Raw genomic sequence first — 23425 nt, 5'->3', positions numbered from 1 at the left:
CACACACACACACACACACACACACACACACACACACACACACACACACACACACACACACACACACACACCTCCAAAGCTGTGGCAACTGCAGGAACATCTGCTTCATAAGGGCTTCAAGGGATGCACAATGACTTAATGTGTGAGGGGGTGTTTTTGTTTGTGCTCATGACATGTTTGCATGTGCAGAAGGGGAGTGGAGTGGAGTCACTCACCAGGGGGTTTGCACATGCGAATCTGGCTCTCGCACTGCACAAGTGGATGCAGAGCTGGAGGAGGGCTGCTGGCGGGCACAGAGGTAGCTTTGGCAGAGAGGCCCGTCATGCCAGCAACTGGAGGGGAGGGAGGCGGCGAGGGGGATGGGGAAGTGGGCGAACCACACTGCGTCTGGTAGCGGAGCTGGGTGAGGGAGGGGGGCATGCCCTGGTAGTGGCGTGTGGCGCTCAGGAGGTCATTGAGGATTTGCAAGATGGTCCCAATATCCCGTCTGGGACGCCCATTGCTGTCCTGGCAGTTTGGGTGCAAAGTGCCTGTGAGAGTAAGCAAAACAGACCAAAATAGTATTATAATGGTTGCGTGTTATATTTGTTTGTATAATGTTTGTATATCATTTGATTTTTAAAAAAAAAAAAATTAAAACATTTAAAACTGGCATGCGTACAAGTCTAAAACAAAGGCCCAACAGAGAAGAAAATGTTAAATTTTGTCAAGTTCTACTTAGAGGCATCTTAGAACTGGATCTCACTATGTGCACAGTTGATGCTTAAAGTAGCAATAAGTCATAAGTCAGTAATGGCAGCTCTGTTTTCTTACCTGAAAAAGTCCCTGAGAAGACTCCGGGAGCATGGTTGACAAAGCTTTCAATGATGGCGCCGGGTTTACGGGAGCGTGGCGAGGAACTGGTGCCACTGTTGGAGCTGTTGGTACTGCAGTTAGCCTGAAGGGGGGGAAAGAAAAGTGTTATTAAAAGAGCATAAAGTGAGACCAAAGCATGTTTGAGGATACAAGGGCATATGATCTATTACAGTAAAAGCTGTGAAAACTCAAAATCACTGTTTCAGGAGCTCCCTCAGTGACCTTTACCCTTTACCTCTGGGTGTAACTACCATTTGCACAGTGTAATTAACCTCTGCAGTTAAGGCTGATGGTTATAAGAAACCTCAGACAACAGGAAATTTAAGCTTGCTGCCATGCCATATAGCTTAAGACTTAAGGTATTTGGTTACTTTACTGTGATCAAACTAAAGATGGTCACCTCACAACTTCACTTTGGCTTAACATGGATTGCTCAACTGACATCTGAAAGCGAAACTGAAACCCCAAGAAAACGCGTTGTGTGTGTATGCATGTGTCTTTTTGTCATGCATGTGAAAGCCTGATGAGGAATAGCCATATCCGTTTTCTCACTACTAAACTGGCCTGTCTCCTTGTTTTTCCTGTAGTGAACCATCTCTCCCACACAGTTCGCTGATATTTGGTTACCATTCACTATTCAAGGAGGTACAGAAAATATAAACAGCACATTGGGTTGAAGAACAGAAGTAAGTGTGTTTCTGCGTGTGTGTGCAGCTGTTCATGAAGTTATCCTAAGGTAAACAAATGAGCATAACGCTGAAAGTTAAATGACAACACCAGAACACTTTTGCTCCTATAATTTTAGCCCACTGCTCTTTACCCTGGGAAGACTGAGGTCATATGAATGCTGTGTTCTCATGGTGTACGCATGTGCTGGCTTGTTTGCATGCATTTGGGGAGCACAGTGTACTCCAGTGATGAACAAATGTACTGTGGTTTGGACACACACACACACGCAAAATCACGTGCAACGCTTCTCCAGAGCTGACTAAACCACGGGTTCACCCTCGTGCTACAAGGATGTCCCATTAATCTAATTGATTTAATGGAGAATGATTTAGTTGTGAGGATGGCACTTGGGTCAAATGGTCATAACCCATCCACTCTATCGTTCTCATGGCAGCCCAAGTGCCTGTGTCTTTCTTATGTATTGTAAAGATGTACCTACTTTTACCACTGAACCCTTTTATTTGAGAAAATAATATAAGACAATATCTTACCAATCCTATGCTGTGATTGGCTATTATTAAAGAAAAAAAACAAAACACTACTTAGGAAGAATTATAAGAATATTTTCTTGAGGCTTACCTCAGGGCAGAGGACTGGGGCTACAGGGCTGACCTGGCCGATCTCGTGGCTGGGTTGGCCTGAGGAAGGCTGGTGGTAGTGGTGATGATGGTGGTGGTGGGGGTGGTGGTGATGATGAGCGGGCGAGCGGAAAAGACCCCCAGGGACATGGGATGGGCGAGGGGAGTGTGGTGGAGGAGTAGGGGGGCTACAGTGAGCAGAGGAGGGCGACTGGTGGTACATGGGAGGAAGGGACTGGAGGTGTGTGGAGGGCAGGGGAAAAGAAGGGGATCCTGGGGAAGAAGGGGACGAGGGGATAGGGTGAGGATGGGACAAGTGGGGGCTGGGGTGATTATGTGGATGCTGGGGGTGTTGATGAGAGTGCGGGTGAGTGTGGGGAACCCGGGGCTGTCCCTCCGAATTTCCCCGGGTGATGAGGTGCCTGTGCTGGAGTTGGGGACCACCGGACTGCTGCGCTGCCAGCTGGAGCTGGACAAACATCATGTGATCACCTACACGCAGCGCCAAGGTGAGGGGAGAGCGACCAGACAGGAAGTCACTGACCTATTGATAAAGAAAGGGGAAAAGGGTTAAGTGATTCAATGTCTTTGCTTTTATGCAAGGTATCAACACAGCTTAGCCAGATGACAAAGTCTAACTTAATATATGATGCTCTATATCCAGATTTAATGCCACTCTGGCATTTACAACTGTAAAAAACTATGGAACTAGAAAGGCTCCCCATGCATACAGACTTCCTTCTTAGTAAATGAACAATCTGGGCCATGGATGCCAGTTACAGTGCACACAACAGCTCTTTGAGCTACCCCTCTCACAGAGACACAGACACACCACATAAGCTCATCGTGCAGTCAAACACTAGTCTGTAATAGTCATCTATTTACTTCTGTTGGCGGGGAATGGATAGGGAGGCCTACTGGAAAACGCACACATACACACAAATAGAACCCACTATTCCTTGCTTCCCATTGCCACTCAGTCCGTTCTTAGTCAGCAGGGTTATTCAGCTCAAAGACAAAGGCCATCCTTCTGTTTGGCCCATGGCCTGAAAAATCAGTCCCACGTTTAGGAAATCCACCCCGCCTGCATCTCAAACACAGAATAGTCAATTGTCTGTGAATCTGCAGCAGATCAGGAAAGGATGCCCATGTTTGGAGCACTGGCAACAGCTAACTGGAGCCAAGGGTCGGGGGCCTTCAGTGACCCACCCAAGGCCTGGATGGAACCACACACACACACACACACACACACACACTAACAAGTACAGAGTTGTCACGACTCGGCTGGAATATTCGTGCTAAATAACAAAACCTCTCTTGTCATCCTCCTGTATGCCTGTGGCTCTCATGCTGTGTATTGTGACTTGCTGCTGAAGTCCAAGCAACGAGAGTCTGACATGTATTTATTTACTTTTTTTTTCCCCCCAAGTGAGTGTGATTCAGGAGTCACAAAGCTTCAGTGGGTCTTGAAGACTCAGCAATAATGACTCAGGTTCTCCCTAAATGGAAACAAGCAGAAATGGCCAGCACTAGCAAATACAAAGTGGCGCTCCTGTCCAAAAAGATTTCAACAATCACTACCGCATGTGTGATTTTAGTCCCCAGAGAGAGAAGGAGGACAGAAAAGCAGAACAGAGCACAGGGATAGATGTATTTAAATAACAAAGCACAGAAAATAATATATAAAAAGAAAAAAAAATTTCTGAGCAAAGGGCTTATATTTGGAGTGTCCTTGTAAGATGCTCGCCTGTAGTTAACCCTCTGAATCACCAGGCTCTGCCCTCCATCACATCTCTCTCTTTTCTTCTGCTTATTTATTTCTCTATCGACCGCTGCCTCTCTGTTGCCAGGGTGACCTTTGGACATTGGTATTGACATGATGTGGAAAAAAAGGATGAAGGGAGAGGAGGGGCAGGTGAAAGAACTAAGGGGTTGGGATGATCTGATGGCTAGAGCAAAAATCGGAATAAAATACGCTGCTGGATAAAGAGAAACTCAAACTTCTCAGAATGTAAAGTCAGCCACTAATGATTTATTGACAATCCACACTCACCACGATTACCCCAACGTGGTGAGGCGATACACTCAGCAGGCGCGAGGTGGGGTGTGAAGTGAGGAGGAGAAGAGCGCAGGGGGCTACATGTGACATCGCTAGGAAACTCCGTACATAAAAGGTCAGGAGAAGAGGTGTGCATGTGTTTGAGACCTAATGGGGAGGCCTGCTCCAAAAGGTGGGTGGGGGGAGAGACAGAGATGAAGAAAAGACCAGAGGAGGGGGAGGAGACAATGACTGTGTCTGTGACTGACAGCTGTCAAGAGTAAGTGTCGACAGTTTGTCAACCCACAACACACAGAGCGGCATGCATACAAATCGAAAGCCCCAAGGGAGATCGTCAACCCAATGTTTAGAAGGTGGGGAGGGGGGACACCCCTGTGGGTATCCGTTATAGACCTCTGATCCTAGATCCAAATATATTCGGGCTGAGTCGACGTCCAGTTCAAACAGGTTACATTTCACACTTTGCGTCAGAATCCTGTTTCCAGGAACCATGTGAGATCAGTTTTTACCTCCCTGCACAGATCTGATTTTATCTGCAGAGAAAATGCAACTGCTGCTAAACGGATACATGTTGCTCAAATTTACGCTGTGACATGGAGGGGGAGGGAACGACCACCATGACTTCTGGGTACCTCCACAGCTGGTCAGAGTGAATGTCATAGGGTCAAAATTTGCATGAAACCAAAGGAGACTGCAAAGCTGTACTTCTATTTCTTTCCAAGAAAGGAACATCCAAGACGCCAAGAGCCAAGTATGAACAGGATCTTTGCTTTATCACTGTTTTTCTTTGTATACAAGCACATGCAAGAAAAAGTGAGAGAAAAAGACCAACTGTGATGACAGCAAGACAAACAGAGAGGAGGCTTGATTACCTTTATAATGACTGGGGTGGATTATTCAAAACCACAAGACAGAATTCATGTACTCCTACTTCCCAACACCACATAGCAGGTTTTAAATTAGCCTGCGAAAGAAGCAAGCTCGCTTCCTCACACCTTTTTTTCCTTCTTTCCCGCCTCCAGTTGATTTTTGTCACTCCAGGTCTCAGAGTCTCAGTCGTTGACTCATAAAGTCAATTTAGAAGTTGCTCACACAAACCTTCACATGTATATGAGAGCTAAAAATGTGTGTGACCATGTGACTCATATGGGGTCTCCATACATACACCACCCACCAGAACCTCTTCTTTTAGGCAAGAAATTAAAAGGCCACAAACCCACACAAACACAGACATCTCATTTGCAGGGAAAATGACAGAGGACATCTCAACTACTATAATTCCATCGGACACTCTCATATATTTGTGGTTTGCTTTGAGAAAGACCCAAATTAAACGTTCAGGTGTGGAATTCCACTCGTCCAAACCAAACGGCTACATCACTTTCATCTGACGCGCCGTCTCCCTGACAATTCCCGAAAAGGAGGGCGAACAGCTTGTGTAGCTGGGAGCCGGGAGCTGTGGAGTGGAACACCTGAAATAGGGCCCGTTTCCTAAGGGAAGGGAGGAGGCGGAGGATGATACAGTGCGCCCTGCCTGCCAGAGGCTAGATTGGCGAGAGTGATCATGTAACAACAAGCCTTTTCCAGACGGACAGAGACTATGAGAGAAACAAGGGGAGGGGAGAGCGTTAGAGAGAGCGCGCGCATATATATATATATATATATATATACATATATATATAATATAATTATTAATATATATATTATATGGGTAGTATGAGTAGAATAAATTATTATATATATATAATATTATATATATATAATATATAGATAATATTATATATATATGCATATATATATATGTATATGTATGTATGTATGTATGTATGTATGTATGTGTGATGGGGGGTGAAAAGGAAAAGGGGCACTGTCTTGCTAGAAAGCTGGCTAGCAAATCAATCCCAGAGGTCTCGGCTAGAAGCTCAGCTCCAGTCCAAACATGCCTGTCTGCTCTAAGGAGCACAGTCAAGACAGCCAACGTGGCTGGCTACCATTGACGTCAGTACAAACACCAGATAGCGCTTTGTGGAACATCACAGGCAAACAAAAAAGCGCTTCATAGCTTGTCTTTAAGTCTGCAACAGACCTCCAATTCTATTTCCACCTTGGTCTTTGAAGGACGCTGTACAAATTCCAGTCCTTTATGAAAGCAACTTATGAAGGAGAGTCATAGGACAAGGAGAACGGAGACCCCGGGTTTTGTCAAGGCAGACAGAAAGAAACCAGCACTCCAGTGTTTTCATTATATTGAAGCAGCAGTATGAGGAGTTCATGCCTAACAAATAAGGCGTGCATCTCCTGACCGCAAACATAGTTGATATACTCACCAAAAACTGCACGGATAAGCTTATTTAGCAATATACAGGTACTGAAAAATGGCTCTTCCATCTAGTAGCCGTCAGACCCACCTCTCTAACAAGTGACCCCAGAAACAGTGCTCTCAGCCATTTTGTTTTAGTTGTTGGGTGTCCAGGAGGTGGGGTTTGTATGATACTTTGGTTGCTATGCAGTAATGGGAGAGAATATGATAAGGGGCAGCTGGGTGAGGAGGGGTGGAGACAAGATGGAGGAGAAGGAGAAGGGGGGGGATGGCATGAAAAAAGGAGGGAACAAGGATGGTAAGGGGGGATGGGGATGCTGGCAATGAGGGTAAGGTGTCAGAGTAGTAGTGGTGGTGGTGGTGGGTGATGAAATATTCAGTGAGAGTGTGCCTCTGGCTCCTTCCTTCTTTTTTTTTTTTTCTTCCCTTTCGACATCTCTGGCTGACAGTTTTATTTATTGGGGTCCCTGTGGTTCAAGGAACTCATTTGCAGTCGTTCTTCCTTTGCACACTAAGCGAACTAAGGAAGGGAGATAAGGAGTGAGGGAGGAAGAGAGAGGCTGAGAGTCTAAGGACGGGTGAAGAGGGAGAGGGAGGGAAAGATAGAGAGTGCTGCCAGCACTGAGCTGACATTCATGAACAACTGAGCAGCTTTGTGCTGGGGAAAAGAGGATAGAGGATTGGAAGGCGGGACGGGCGGGGGAGGAGAAGGAGAAGCTGCGAGAGGAGGAAGTCGCTCCTCCAGCCATATTCTGGTTCCAGTGCAGCTGCTCACCTGCCGGACAGCGAGGTGGAAAGGTATGGTTCAAAAACTGCTTATTAACCCTCCTATCGACCTAAATGTTTTGATCGCACCAGGACGCTATTGATAGTCTTTGGGTAAACACGCACCAGCTAAAGATGCAATAAAAGGCTCTCAAAAGAGAGAAGGAGAAAAAAAAATTAAAAAAAAAAAAAAATCAATGACTTGCATCATCCCGAAATCCTAAAGGCAGAGGGGGTTGAATCTTCAAAGGCACCATTAGAAAGATAGGCATCTGTAACAGTACCTGATAAGAAACAGAGGGGGGTAAGTGGAGTAAAAAAAGAACAGCTGGCCATCATAGAATATGATCGGCTCCATGAAAGGAGAGATCAAAATGGCAAAGTCAAGACGATCGGGTTCCTGCAAAAGCCACTCCTTACAACTAGCCAGAAAAACTGAGCATATTCACCTCTTAGTCCCCAGCTATCAAGATCCGGTTTAAATCAGGCAAGCAACACCAAAGAAATCTTCACTTACTCGTTTCCCCGCTGTTCACTTTCCTCTCACTCTCTTGAAAGCCATTTACACCAGCTGATTAATACAATTTAATCAGGATCCTGTTCTGGCAGAGAATGACTTCACAGCATTTTCTGTACCCGGTGAGACAAATTTGTGGATAGTTGGGAAAAACAACATCATACGAAGCAGCGGCAAATGAAAGAAGAAACAGCATCACATGTTTCTGAGATAAATGAAGTGGGTGTGGGGAAATTGAGAGATAGGTATAGAAATTCTGTGACAGATGGAGGAACGTTAACAGAAAGACGGTAAGTAATTGCAACGGTGATCGTGCAAAAATGATGCCTTTTTTTTTTTAAAGACGTTTCTCATTTCCTCATTACGTTTTTGTAGGAAAGACTGAAATGACCTGGCTCTTTTGAACCCTGCACCTCTGCCAGCAGCACCATATCCCTAGTAGCACTGGCTTCATTAGTCTTGGTAGTGGCTATCGAATGTGATATACATGGCCTCCATCCTCCCACACAGTAGCCCCACTAGTCACGATGCCTGCTACTTGAATCACAAAAGCACTGTATCGCCAGGGAATGGAAAACAATGACGGTCACGACTCCAAAATGGAGAAGTAAGTCTCCCCTGGTCGCTCAGTGAGGAAACATACAAAGAGAAACATTAAAAATGGATGTTGGCACATGCGCACACCCACAGAAACACATGCATCGAGATGAATATACATAATAGGACAATGAAATTCCCTGCAAATCCAGCTCCCTTTTGACTGCCCCACAACACACCTTGATTCCCTCCACCCATCCCAGCACTTCCCCTCCCACTATGCATTTTAAGCATCACAAAGGGGATTACACAGGTGCAAAAATACTGCATGATCAGCCTATTAATGCAATTTTCAAGGCCAGGATTTACATGAGCAGGGACTGAAAAGGCCTTTAGATCAGCATTGTTTTTTTTATTCCATGCACGATTTGATTTACACATTCAGCAACAAAATTTATTTCTGTAGCTTTCATTTTAGGTTACAATAAAGGAAATTTCCATTCTAAAGAGCAAAGATTCTGTCTCTTAAGCTGCATGCATATAAAAAGCCTTAATCTCAATAGTAGTGAGAAGAACAGAGGAAGCTGGGGGATGTAAAAGGGGAGGAAACCCTTCATATTGACCAACAGGCAGACTTGGTCATTCTTCAGTTCCTTGCAATCCCAAATCCTCAATACAATTACTCTCCAATGATTTCCAGTATTATCAATCCTACTGATTAACTGACATCAATATAAGGTGATGTGCAGGGCGCAGGACTGCAAAGAGAAACATATTGACCATTTGCATTGAGCTGTTTTACAAACAATTGTGTACATAGACACACAGAGGTCCAAAGTTCATTTGTCTTTTAAAAAAAAAAAAAAAAAAAAAAAAAAAAAAAAAAGCACTACTTCTTAAATCCTCCTTTTGTAGTACCACCTCTCCTCTTATCTCCATTTTTCTTCTATCATCTCATCTTCCCTGTAACCTCTCAACCATGTTAGCCTTCCTGCCCACTGTCCCCAACCAATAGCACTTAACTACACAAACACAAATACACATTACTGACTGACTTGTGCAAAGCTCCCCCTTTCTTTTCTCCTCCACCTGTCAGGCCCACTGTGGCAACCCCTGAGGGAGGGATAGCAGAGGAAATAAGGAAAGGGTGACCCTGAGGTGACTCCCCACAGATTGTTAGAGCCTGTTAAGTTTGCGTCTGTCTGCTTGTAGACACAAAGACAAAACCGTGCCGTATCCCGGCCAGAGGAAGAGGAGGAATAAGTGAGGGGGAGGGGAGTGCATGAGGACAGGAGGTGCTTGTCGCTGGGAGCGAGAAAAGTAGAGCAGATATGTAACAGCGTATTCTCCTGGGACACGTGGAATGGCAACACAGCCTTCCTCCTGAAGCAGTCTGTGTTAGTGTTCAAGGCAAAATTTGTCAATCTGCAGCCTGCTGAGCCTCGCTCCAGCTGGGTTGTGCATCGATTTTAAAAACCAGTATGCACCACTGTAGCTGCACTCAACAGGATTTTGGAGTTTGAAGCCTATTAGGCCTTTCTTTGCCCCCCAGTACTACCACTAAAGGAACTAGTCATTCTAGGATGTGTCTGTCCCACAGGAACTGCTCCTTTAGAGCTTTCAATTTTTGAGAGGGGTTGAAAAGTTGGTGGGCACAGTCCTGAAAATTTTCTGAGCTTAATGCAAACTTGGCTAAATTCAAAAACAAGCCACTTAAAAGCAGATCTCTCAAACATCACCATCAGCAATCTAAAAATTCACCTTACAGAACAAACAGCAACAACTACCTTGGCTTGCTCCAATGAGGTCACCGTTTTGGTGTCACCGATCCATAGTTACATAACTTATATTGTTTTGGAACACTCAGAATTGACATTCTGAAGCTTACACAAAATTATTATGTCACTTCCAAGAGTCCGATGGAGCCCAAACGGCACTGGAAGGACTGATTAGGGAGAAGGTTTGAGTAAACGATTGTCCTACCTTGTGCCTAACATGACTTTTTGAAGTGGAAAGGTGACTAATCATTGTCTTATGTTTGTCAGCTGAGCCGGTGTGGTGTTCATGCTTTAGGATGGGAACAAAGAGGTGGCTGCATAGGGGGGGGGAAGGGCAATGGGGGTGGGGGTAGGGATGGTAAGGGTGACGTCTGGTTGGCTTTTATTCTACCGTCAATGTGCATCAATGAGCAAATAGTCCCTGTGTGTTAAATGGCCACATAATCAAATTCTAAAATAGATCAAGAGCTGATGTTACTGCCTAAATGTGACTAGAAATGGTAAATATTGCTTTCACTACTTGTCATAGAAATATACATTTATTTTACAACTAGGCTCAGACATTTTCTCATTCTCTCATCACGACCATAAATCCTCTTAAATATATCCTTTCAATTTGGTGTGTGTATGTGTGTGTTCCCATGTATGACTGCAAATATAAGCTGTACACACAGCCGCTATTTAGCAGACAGAATAAGAAAAGAGTAGTGAGTAGTGCAGGCAACTGTATTTTGATGGGCTGTCAGGAAGCAGTGGCTTAAATCAGCTTAGATGTCATGCAAAAAAAAGTCTAGGAGGATGCCAGAGGAGGAATTAAGGCAGCTATGATTGTCCTTGCTAAAGAAGTCAGCCATCACGGTCAAAGTGAGGCAGCTCGCCGGACTTGCAAACCACAGCACATTTAAATTATAGATCCCTAGGAGAGCTGCTAAGCAGAAACAAGAGAGGGAGGTGAAACATAGGAGAGTGGAAAAAAATAGCATTTTAATCATTGCTGGGTAAGAACTTCCATTAAATGCCCCCCACCCCAAACTCATGCCACAAGAGACTGAAACAGCCCTTGGAAGCTGGCATGCGCTGCATGATTTGTTGACTAACAACCTGGTAGCTGAAGACTTCTTCATAATCCCGATAAAGGAGAAGACATACAGTGATCTGCTCAGTGCAGCTCGGAATCCAATCTGGAAATAAGACCTTGCATGACCAAAATATTTGAAGGGGTGATGGCTTATTAGGGGTCCAGGGGTTAACAACCAACTCTTGTATGCCTTTTTCTAAGAACTAACCCATACCTCCCTCAGGCTATTTTTGGTTGCATGGGCATATCAGTTATCCTGTCAGACACTTTTAAGGGCTAAGTGCATTGATTGATTTTTGATAGCCCCAGAGTTGGAGAGGAGATAGGAAATGAGGCAAAGCTTTTGTGTTCCTATTTTTCTAATCTTACAAAGATCTGTAATCTCGCCGCAATCTATATCATTCCATTTCGTTTCATGAATTATAAAGAAGAATCAATTTCTGTGGATATAAACACACTAAAGCAGCTTTACGCCTTTTTTGTGTTTTACTGTGACATCAATCTCCTGTTACCCATTATTCGTTCCGTACCCCGGCGTCAGATTACCATTTACAGTGAAATAAACATGTATGCAAAAGTGGTGTATGTGGTAACGTGTGGTAAGCATTTCGTGAGAAAAACGCAAGCACTTGACTCATAATGAATCTAAGTATAATAAGGTTACGTGGACAGCGAGATACACAGGAAGACAGGCAGAGTGAGAGATCGGTTCCTCTGGGTCGGCGGTTGAATTATCATCTGCCTCTAGTGAAAATGACAGTCACTCTTGGCTACCCAGCAAAGGCGTACCACATGATGGGCAAGGCTTGCTTCCAGCCTACTTACAGTGTGACATACACACACACACATCCAGTAACAGACACGCACACATCCACTTACACACACCTACACACATGCAGTCATCTGCTGTCAGTGCTACGAGATGCATGCTGAGTTCTCTCTGTCACACACGCACACACACCAAGGCTAGGATTTCCACCATAAAATTATCAGCAGGGCAAGAAGCCATACTGAACCACACTCTGCTATCACTGAGCAGCCCACATTATCTGATAAATATTCCACTAAACAGCGTCGGGCAAATTCTTCAGGATGTAACCGCTGTTAAGAGTTCAGTTAACTCCTTACATCAGTGTTATTGTTTCACCGTCTTGTACCGTTCTGACATCAGACAGTAGTGCATCAGTGATACACTTACGTACATCTCAGTGTTGCCCAACTGTACAAAAGGAAGTGGATCTGAGTCAGTCAGTCAGCTGCAAAGTGTGTCATACGTCACACAGTTGTCTGCGAGCGTTCAGCCTTATCGCCTCTCTTCTCGCTCGGTTTCTCTCTGTGGCCGGCACGGAGTCTTTTTTAAACTTCACACTCACTATTGATCATTTTGGTGAGTCATGCCGCTCTGACTCAAATACATACTGTACTTAAGCAGGCCCACAGAACTGTTTCACTGCAAGCACAGGGTGTAGGCCTCGCTTGGCCTGTGCATGCACACTAGGCTTCCAGGAACCCTGTGCTAATACTGAGTGAGAAGACTGTCATCTGATGATCCAGCACTCTGTTTATGAGTGAGTGAGACTACAATCAGTCTCCATGCAGCCACAGCACACTTCCTGGAAACTCGCCTTTGCGTGTGTGCGCTCGTGTATATGTGCCTGTCAGTCAAGACCGTGAAATACAGAAGGAGCGGAGAGAGATTATAGATAAAGGCGTAAACAGAAAGATGGAAGTAAGTGCTGGCCCTCTCAACAGCACATAAGTTCTTCTTGAGTGGTGTTCGCACTAGCTTCCTACAGGGCTGTGCATGCTTGCACACACACACACACACACACACACACAGTATCACAGATGTTACTAGGATACAGGAGGGTGTTGTTGCTTATTATGTTCTAGCAGCTCACACTGGTTGTCTAGCTTGGCTTGGCTTGTTTAAGAGGCTGAGATTAGACAAGCAAAGAGGCTTGCGCAGCCGGCTCATCTCTGCCATATCTGGGTGTTGCTCTGTGCTTAACTGAAGCTTCCACCTTCTTTAGCCGTAATGCAAATATGCACACAAAAAATTTGGAGCTCAGTTTAAGTTGCAGGATTCCAACTTTGCTTTATCAGCCTTGATTTAGGCTCAACGGACACACACATGCACAGGCACACATAGATCCTTACCTGAGTTTCTGTTAGGCTCTCCAAAGCTTGCATTACTGACTGTTCTGGTCTTGATGCTTGAGACTGCATGACAGAAATAAAATACAAAATTTAATATGTGTAATTTTTTTTAAGTTCATTCTTTAGATTTGAACTCCAAACTAAAATAAATTCACAGCAAGCTGAATCCATACCATTAATCCTGCTTCAACTGTTGGCACAAGTGTTAACTTGCTCCCATCCGAGATGCCTAGATCCTGGAGTTTGCCTGAACTTAGTCGCCTGCAGGGATTGGGGAGAACAAGATAATTAGACTGTGCTGACAATATATTCTCTCTTCAGACATACAAACACCCTTCAGCCAGGGGGTGCAGACGGACTTCAAAACTATTTTGGAAAAGAGCTGTGGGTGTAAAGCTCCACGAAAGAGAAGTATTGATTGCACTGTCATATTTCAATTTCGAGTATAGTGGAGCTTGACAAGTGCTTGCAGTGGATATTTGGCACCACTGGCACTTGCCTAAGTGGAGGTAAGAATTTTTTTTTTTCTTGACAATATCAGTTGCACAAATGAGGAAGAAAAACTTCATGCTGAAACCAAAACCACAGCATATTAAATTTATAAATGAAAAGAATGGCAAGTACTAGAATTGCATGGACGCCGTTCTTAGCCAAACTGTTACGGCTCTGTCAGTGATTATGAAAGTTAAATCATGTGATACAGAACACATCACATTTCCAGGGCTTTACTGCTTGATGTCCGGTACAGAAGAGGAATGCTTGCATCTCAGAGCCAAATGCGATGCAAGCATTCACACCCGTTTCTGGCCGTTTGCCTGCTTTATGTTAGTGAAGGATGTTTAGGGCAGTCTGGTCTGTAGGCATGACCCAAATCTTATGCCACGCAGCTGAACAAAGGCAGTCAGCCCCGACTTGCTGTAGGTCTACAGTTTAAGGCGCAGGAGGGGATTAAAAATGGGGTTTTCAGGTTTTAAAGGATGATGTGATTTATTGGGTGATTACAACGGGTGGGAGGGGATGGGGGCTGAAAACAATGCTGACTGTTCGCATGTACTAAAGCCCCCCCTTTCTTTTTTGCATAGCACCACCTGCACTATTGTGAGCTCGTTTAACCTGTGCCTGATTCATTTCATAGCTTCATAATGCTTCAGGTTCTGGTTCGCTTTGAATAATAAAGAGTTTATCTATTCTCTCACACATGCAGCTCTGCTTAAACAGCAGCGTTTTTCAAGCCCTCGCGAAACTGGCCGTCTGATACCTCACACAAACACAAACTGCTGTTATTCTCCTGAATCTGCTGGCTATTGTCATGCAACTGCACACTCACATTCACATCCAACCACAAGACATATCCACCTTCGGTTCAGTACCAAGTCACGCATGAATAATGTACACCTGTGCAGTAGCAGTATAAATACAGTCAAGGTTAGCACTTCTGTGTGACTTTATTCATTAATGTGTAACATGTTTGACTCACGCAGCATTAGCAATTCAGTCATGCTTCAGTTTTTATAAGAAGGGGGGACGAATCAATGCAAGTCTGCAGATTGCCTGTCAATACTGTTCCAGTGACTGGTGAGTCCCAGCCCATAATTCCAATATTGTCCACCCCCATGGTCAATAGTTTCCTTGAACGTATTGATCACCAAAGCGGGCATACCTTTGCCTCCCGTGAGCTTAACCAGTTAAAGTGCAGTTTGGAAAATATTACCTCAACCCCGGAGGGTGGGCGCACCTAAAGTCGGTTTGTGCACATTTTGAACTGCGGACTATCCTAGACATTACGGCTTATGATGTCAGCGTATAGTACAGAGAGTCTCAAGTACCGGTTGGCTCTTTAAGAAATAAGTATGCGTAATTATTTTCCCTATCCGAAAACCCCACGTTTACTAAACACTTTCAACTGCAATGCATTTATTTCGTGTTTACTCACGTTTCTTTGTGTAGCAGAGCAAGTCTCTCTTTTGGGACTTTGAGTCTTTGCGACAGTCTCCTCTTCAGTCCCTCCACGGTCTCCTCCAGTGGCAAGGAGAGCTCGAAGCGTGTGCCGGTGGTGGAGTGGATGTACAGATTCATGGAGGGTTCAGTCGGGACGGCCTCGCAGGACGAAGCCCCGCGACTGGTGCAGCTTCGGGCGCTGGGATGCTGGTCCATCCGATAACCTGTGCTCAGAGAAGGGGGGAGACAAGACGAGCAGAGCCGGGGAGTGAAAAGGGTGAAAAGAATAGTGAAGCAGATCCGTCGCTTCCACTACAATCCCTTGATCTCCTTGCAAATCAAAGGCAGCATTCAGAGCTCTCTCTCTCTCTTTTTTTTTTCTTCCTCTTGGTGCCCCCTTTTTTTCTCTCGCTCTCCGAGAGTCAGAATAAAACCCAGTCCGTCGTCTCTCCGGTCAATATCATGAGAATATCCCCCGAGGAAATTTAACTACACAAGCGTCGCGTTTCCCTTTGTGTGATCTTTGTCTTTGTTGCGCTTTCCAGCGTGCAAGCAAGTCTTTCGAAATGCTACATAGACGGGCAAATGCCACACAGAAACGCAAGTATGTTGTCAGCAAAAAAAAATGGCACGGACGCTCATTTACGCAGGCAGTTACCTTTAAAAAAAAAAAAAACCCAAACAAACCAAAAAAATGTATAACAACAAATTCCTCTCGGATGTTTTATGAGCTTTTTCGGGCTTTGGATGATGGGACACGCGATCCGGAGCTGCAAAGCCTCTTGCGGCTGTAGTAAAAGGCTCTCCGCTGCGCACTCATACCCACGGCAGCCCCACTGAAATATCGACAATGAACATTGTCACAAAGTATCCCACTTCCACCATCGATAAAGTACGCCCACAGCCCCCGAGGCCGTCCGACCAATCACAGGAGAGCTCCTTCAGGACGCCGATGACCTCAGCCAATAGGAAGATGAGCTCGACACCCACGTGGAGGCCAAGCGAGTTTAGGCCATTCATAATAAATTACAGCACAGTGCAAAATATGCAACAGTATCACAGTATACTCAAATAAAGGGCTACACCGAGGGCCGTGTGCCTCTACAGCTTACTGGAAGCTTTAAAGACAGTCCCCGTAAAAATGACTTGTTTTTTAAGTTAATCACGGCTGAATCATTCCTGAATTCTCGTTTCACGAGATACACCAATTATAGATAATATTTAGAGACAAATATGATGATGAGTGCATCATCTCTGGAAGTACCGCCTGTTTAAAGGGTCTCATCGTGTGGGAACTGTGCAACAGGCTGAAAATAGCGATCATCATTAATCCCAAAAACGCCTTTTTTGAAGAGATGTTTGACAGCAGCACACAGTGTGAATATATAACTGATTGCTTAATTTAAGCATATGTAGCTCATCATCAACTTTCGACACCGTGAGAGTAGATTTTTGATCAGGACTCGCTTTCTTTCCCTTATATTTCCCGGGTTACTTAACCAACAACACCAACTTGGACGTGGCTATTTTTAAACCCTTGGCATAAAGACCAGATCCCTCTGCTCCAAGTTATCAGATGTACTGTAACGACATTAATAGTGCTGACGCCACCCTCTTTCCCCCTTGACCTCAGAAGCAAGCAGGAACCCTTCAAGTGATCGCGAATCTTACGCTAATCCACGCTGGACACGAGTAGGTTATTCTCGTCAGGTAAGCTGCAGTATATGCATGTAACACAGACTTCGGACTGCTGCTGCACGAGTTCTCAAGTCTGAGGTGACCAATAAGCGCCCTGAGAGCAATATCCCTGAGAGAAGTAACCAGAGCAACTCACAAAGAGAGACTGACTAAGAATATTTAAATGACCATACAGCCCAGAGCCACCTAAAGCCTACACAGCGAGCTTACCTCTGCAGTTTCTTCAAACCTAAGTAGGCACTTTACCATTAAAAAAAAAAAAAAAAAAAACACATTAAAAATACTCGGTCGCCCCCCAGTGGCAACGGAATCAGTTTTCACAATGAAAGCATGCAAACGATTCATAGTTTACCCCTGGCATATATATATAAATATATGTATAAATAGGTTAAATTTGGAACATGCAGTTTTTAAAACCTTATGCATTAAAGTATGGCAGCTTTTACTCGTATTGAGTACGACAGTCACCATAAAGCAACGTTTGATAAGATTTGTCGTTCTCCTTCTAATCTGAGATAATTACCAACGACTTGCTGTCTTCTACTAATTATAATTTACAGGAACAATGACATTCTCCTATCGTCAATAAACACGACATTAGGCTGTCCCTCAGAATTTACGCCCAATTGTCTCATACAAGCAGCTGACACGCTTCTATCGATCCGCAATTGACTCGTCTCTAATCAATTTCTCGCCAACACATAAAGCGCGTGTCAAACTTTACAAACACATCACCCGTAACATAACATACAGCTCAGTCGTAATAAAAAATAAAGTGAACTCACCAAGAACTGTGGCGAAAACTGTAAAGCTTCGCGGAAAAGTCTGCTGCGTTCCCGTCTCTTGCCCCAGTTTTGGCATGTAAAGTTAACCCACACAGCGACAAAACTCTGAGATAAATCCAGACACTTGAATATCCACAATAACGTCTCAGTAAATTCTCTGGTGGCCCCGTGCGCGTCGTTACGCTGCAGACCCGGGCTCGTCAGTCCTGGCCAGTAATGGGAACAGTCAGGTCCCGAGATGCTTTCGTGTATAGTCAGATCACCGGTGTCTTACTTGGTGATAAGAGCGTAGTCGGAAAGGTGAGACTCCTCTTAACTGACGCTTCTCGGATATGGGTGGAGAGTAATGTTCTTCTTATGTCAGCATGTCATTTAAGGTGGCCTCGTTTCCCTGCTGCCACCAAGTCCAACTTGCTGTCGTCTGTGGGAAAGAATGCGTCTATAACGCAATTCTTAACCGATAAAGCTATCCAACTGTGTCAAGCACAGCGGCTCCCAGCAGCAGGAACGACTTTTAAAGGTAGCATACACCGACAGAGACACGAAACCCGGACAGCCACTGACCTACCACCTTAAAAAAAGAGTCAATGAAATTAAATCTTTGGCGATATTGGAGGTGTTGCCAACCTTTGACGACATAGAGAAAAATGTCACCGGGCAACAGGTAAACACGCTCCCTGGATACGACACACGTACGCCGATAAACAAACACCACTGCTCCTGTTTGAGGAATTAATGCCCTGCTGATAACCTAATGCGGATTCTTGAAGCGCACAATGTACAAAATGACTGTTTTATACAAGAATGTAGGAAGTTTATTCTGCTGCTCTTTGGAGCAGAGACACTAAGACGTAAAATCGGCTAAAGTGTAATAATAAACTAAGTGTATTCAAATCGGTAACTATCCATTTATCTAGTTGCTTTTTAACAACTATTAAAACTCATTATTCATAACTGCCTCTTTCATAATGGTATCTTATTAGGTTTTATAGGCTATTGTTGCTTGTAATTATTGGATCTAACTCTAAATCTATTGATATAATTTTACATAGGTAACTTAAAAAACATATTTAAAGTCTAGGTTGGCTATGGCTTTTAAGATAAAGGAATTGAAGTCTGTTTGAAGTGAAAAAGAAGGAAGTAGACAAATTTGTTTTTAAGTACGTGTGTAAATTTACTTTCCACTAGTGGATGTTGATATTGGTAGATTAGGACAGTCTGCTTTAATATGTCTGCGCAGTGATTACGTCCCTATGGTTAGAACTGTGATAATGATCACAATGTGGTCCACCTCAAGGACAAGACATGTTTTGCAATGTTTCACTGACACGGAAAAAAGAAAAGAAGCGAAAAGAAAAAGCCTGACTCTGCCATCAGAAAATACCTAAATGCACCAATCTAGAACTGTCCTTCTTTTCTGCTTCAGGACCAGCACAGATTGTCTGTCTGATTACAGAGACACACTCCCACTGTGCAGGGGAGGCTGCGCCCCACCAGCATATTATCACAGCGTCTGAGACCTGAATCATCATCGTGTGTGTGTGTGTGTGTGTGTGTGTGTGATAGAGATAGAAAAGGCTGTTGTGTTCAAAAGAAACACTGGCATTATCTCCGAGAGGCTACATGAGCAGACAAAGGGCCCTGTCTTTGCTTGGCCCCAACAGCTCCCTCTTCTTCCTTATCTGTCTCCATCTTGTTCTTTCTCTTTGGAAGATGCTGACTCAGTAGAGCAAAGTGAAAGGAGTTGGTTAAACTCCCTCACTAACTTGAAACACAACCCTTTGTTTGGGTCAAACGCTTCACTTTTCAGCTTGTTTTTACGCTGGACTTGATGGCAGCTGCACATTAATGGATCTGTTTGTACATGACTTTTGGTGAGAAGGAGCTAATGTGCGCTGATGTTTGTCACTGTGGCCGCTTGGGAGTTTAAGTCCTTCTTTCAGGCATGAGATGGCTCGGCTGTGCTCGTCAGCAGGTCTGGCTGTCAACACAGCTCAGGTGATGCAGAACATTCTGACCTCTTTGCCCAAATTAGCCCTGGCAGTTGAGCTCACAATCTGACATGTTTGGTGACAAAGGTGCAGCTCTCTCTCCAATCTGGATCTTGGCTTTGTCTTATAAAATGGGGTGTGTTTTTTGGGTTTTTTTGTTCTTAAAAAAATTAAAGGGCATGTTTTGTTTTTCTTTAGTATCTAGAGCAGATCATTCGTTGAGTATGTCATTTATTTTGATCTGCATCAACTAGTGTATTATCTTTCCTCATTCTATCTTTGCTAATGTGACAAATCACAATGTGATTAAGTGAAAAAAAATGCATTAATGCACGAATTTATCATTGTGCAGCCTAAAAGCCAAATCTGTTACACTATATGCCGCATGTTGCATTACGATGCACATGGACAAGCCAGTGATAAAGGATACAGGAGCAACCCCCACATGTGGTCATCTCCGTGATAATGCATCACACGTACTTCTGGGAAGAGTTTATTGACAAGGGTGGAAGGCTGTGTGGGTGGGTCGTAAATATTTCACATCCAATATCAGATCTAGTGGGACAGAGCAGACCGTGTGCGATTGTATGTGTAGAAGTCAATGAGTCTGTGTGGGTCATGTGCAAGCCAAAACGCGCAAGTTGTTGTGTGAGAGACTCAGCGTGTGGGACATGTGTGGGCGTGTGTGTGTCTGTGTGTGTGGGTGAGCAGCATTCCTATCCATCAAAGTCACCCATGGGCCGCCCTCTGCCTTAGGAGAAAAATGAACCATGCCCAACGGACTCGGCCTGCTGCTGCTCTTCTCCTCCTGCCACCATTTCCTCCTGATTCACCCTAAGTGGCTGTGAGTTAGAAAGACACACCCCGCCACCCACCCCCATGCTACATTCGCAACAGTGGCACCGGAAGCTGACACATTCAGCGAGGATGCATGTAAACGTGCTGATTCAAATAGTGCTGGGAAGAATGTTACCGATAAGGAGTGTCTATGACTTATGGCTTAAAAATGTATGCCTAACTCATCCACTCGGAAGTACAAAAATTACAAAACAGATTAGTACAAATTATTTGATCCCCGGTGCCACAAATATTACATATGATCAGGGAGAAAAAATTAAAATTAAAGTATTTACATGTTATTCTTTATAAGGTGCATCTTTTGTCGAATAGAAGTGAGCAAAATTGCATAAGCACAATTGTTTGTCACTTACTGAACTGATGTAGAAAGTAAAGACGAGAAAATGTGTTTTCCTTTTTTCTTTTATCCATTCACTTGTAGGCTGCAGTTGTTCTTTACAGTGCAGTGCAGTCAGAAGTGAACGTTTGAATCTGACCAAGGTTTTATAGTACAAACGAATACTAACAGTTCATACATTCACCCTGAACTGGATAAGTCTGACCCTGGACTTGTAGGGGGTGCAAGGACGTAAATGTACACGACTTCTTGTGGGAGAAAATTGTAATAACTGGATTTGTTTTTAATAGCTGCTTATAATCACTTACAAGCATTTTTGAGCTCTTCTAGTTGACGATATTCGACTCAAAGAGGGAATTAGCAAGAACACAGCTGCACGTCATCTGGAAGCCTGGAAGTTAGTCTGAACTTATCCACATGAAAGCCGTGAAGTGTAATATCACTTCATTGTTTCCTTTTAACTGGAAATTACAATCAATACAATATTTGTATACTCTGGGCCACAATAGGAACTTAGTAACCTTAGTAACCATAGCTCATAAGTTTGAGCGGTTTCTGTCACTGGCCCAGTGAGTGCATTGCACGCACAAATAACGACCTTTGTGGGTCAAAAGACGTGTTAGACCTATAAAAAAAACCAACAAAAAAAGAAGCCAAGTACTTTGATATGAGAGGTAATTTATAACATGTTAGGGTTCACAAGTTTCAGTATTATTTTTAACTAAATGCATTATATTGAAAAAAAAAATGGATTCAGGTCAAGATACATTTGTGGGGTGGAATTTTTTGCAGTAATTAAAATGATAGTTTATCTGCAGAAAACACACTGAAATACACATTTCTAGTTGGACTTTGCTACAGATACTTTTTAGTACCTCTGGGATTACGCTACAAAAATAGCTAGATCACTCAAAGTAGTGGTTAAATGCATTGAGATTCTTGTTACACAAGTACTTCAGATATAGTGTGGGGTTAAAAAAAACAGAGGGGTTAGAAGTTGAGTGGGATGGGTTTTGGTGTGGACGGGGTCTCTGATCCCACACCTGCAGAAGAAGCCCTGTTTGAAGTGTTGCTCGCTCGCTCTCCCGGCTCACAGCGCAGATGATTGATGACACATCTTGAGCTCTGCTGCTTTCCACACATAAGCAGACAACATGCCAGAGAGAGTGTGAGGAGAAAAAATGAGAGTGAGAGAAAGAATTGTGCAAAACATGCAATGACAAGGGACAAGAAAAGAAAGTGTCACTTCAGACAGATTTAGTCACAGCTTACAGTAACTTCTGAACAGCCAGGCCAAGGACAAAACAACCAGACATCCATTTCCAGAGTCACGACATTCCCGACTTTTGTCCAAAAAACTTTTTGTTGAAACTTTTCAGGAAGCTGATAGTTTGACTTGCAGACTCTCTCCTAACTTAGTCAGAAAGAAAAAAAACCAGATGAAAAGAACCACAATATCAACTTGGGTGTGTATTATCAAATGTATAGCACTGCTGAGTGAGTGAGTAAGTGAGAAAGTGAGTAACAACTAAATGCAACATCTGTAGCCTGAACAGTGCCCAGAGGCAGACTGACTGGATAAAATCCAAACATTTCACAATCAAACTCACCGTATTCGTTCTCTAAAGACAGCACATTAATCACAGAGAGGATGGAGTGCATGTATATGTGATGAGTAACATTCTGAACTCTTTGTGCTTAGCTTCTGTATATCATTAAGAGCACATTGGTCACCCCATAACGAGTCAGTGCATTCCCAAGTGAAACATAAAACGGATGAGGCATATTTTGTGTAGAAAGTAATGTAACCAGAATACTCTTCCTTAAATCTTGTCACAGGGACACTTTGATACTACAGTGGGTTGATCAGCATGATTTGGCAGACTATTTCATGTAATAAACAAGTGATAGTTAAGTGTAATTGTCTTCCTCTGTCCTGTGGAGTCTGGTTGTACAGTTAATTCGGTGGCTTTGGTTCAAAAATAAAATTATTTTTAACCTCAAAGTTAGAAAATCTCAACAGGAAGAGGTAATACTCATATGGGAGCACTGTCTGTGTTCTGTATCTGCAATTATTACGCAATATGCAACAATTCAAACCATTGCCTTGTAGTAGCATATTATTGTGAATCATATATCGCTGCGATCTGAGCCTCCACATGGATCCTGTGAGAGAATACGATGTACTGTTATGGCTTAGCCTATCAAGTTTGTAACAGGACACTTCACACCGCGTTCCATATTCTGTTTGTGTGCAGTGAAACATTAGTCTTGTTCACAGTCTGTCCTGTGTCGAGATGCTGCACGACTCACAGGACACTAGTGGTGCTGTACTGTACTTCCAAAGCCCAGATCTGGGCCTGTCAACCACTTACTGCACAACCTCATCCAAATGGTGTAACTTCAACACCCCCGCAAAGTAGACTTGATAATTGCTGCTTT

General features: G+C 43.8%; 1 protein-coding gene across 1 annotated transcript in view; it reads right to left on the bottom strand.

The window, feature by feature from the left end:
- midn (midnolin) overlaps window positions 1-18513 on the bottom strand; it is a 27083-nt gene extending 8570 nt beyond the window's left edge. The window contains exons 1-7 of the mRNA XM_005920723.3: window positions 17798-18513; window positions 15310-15538; window positions 13550-13637; window positions 13377-13439; window positions 2164-2706; window positions 814-937; window positions 216-530 (exon numbers count right to left, since the gene is read on the bottom strand). Coding sequence (XP_005920785.1) covers window positions 216-530; window positions 814-937; window positions 2164-2706; window positions 13377-13439; window positions 13550-13637; window positions 15310-15538; window positions 17798-17873 — 1438 coding nt within the window. The 5' untranslated portion in view covers window positions 17874-18513. The remainder of the gene's footprint in view (window positions 1-215; window positions 531-813; window positions 938-2163; window positions 2707-13376; window positions 13440-13549; window positions 13638-15309; window positions 15539-17797) is intronic.
- Window positions 18514-23425: the final 4912 nt, after the last annotated feature.

This window comes from Haplochromis burtoni, unplaced genomic scaffold (assembly GCF_018398535.1).
Source record: "Haplochromis burtoni strain Fernald_Lab_line unplaced genomic scaffold, NCSU_Asbu1 Contig_42, whole genome shotgun sequence".
Taxonomy (NCBI): Eukaryota; Metazoa; Chordata; class Actinopteri; order Cichliformes; family Cichlidae; genus Haplochromis; species Haplochromis burtoni.
The sequence above is the reverse complement of the archived record's forward strand: the minus strand, read 5'-3'. Positions and strand labels throughout refer to the sequence as shown.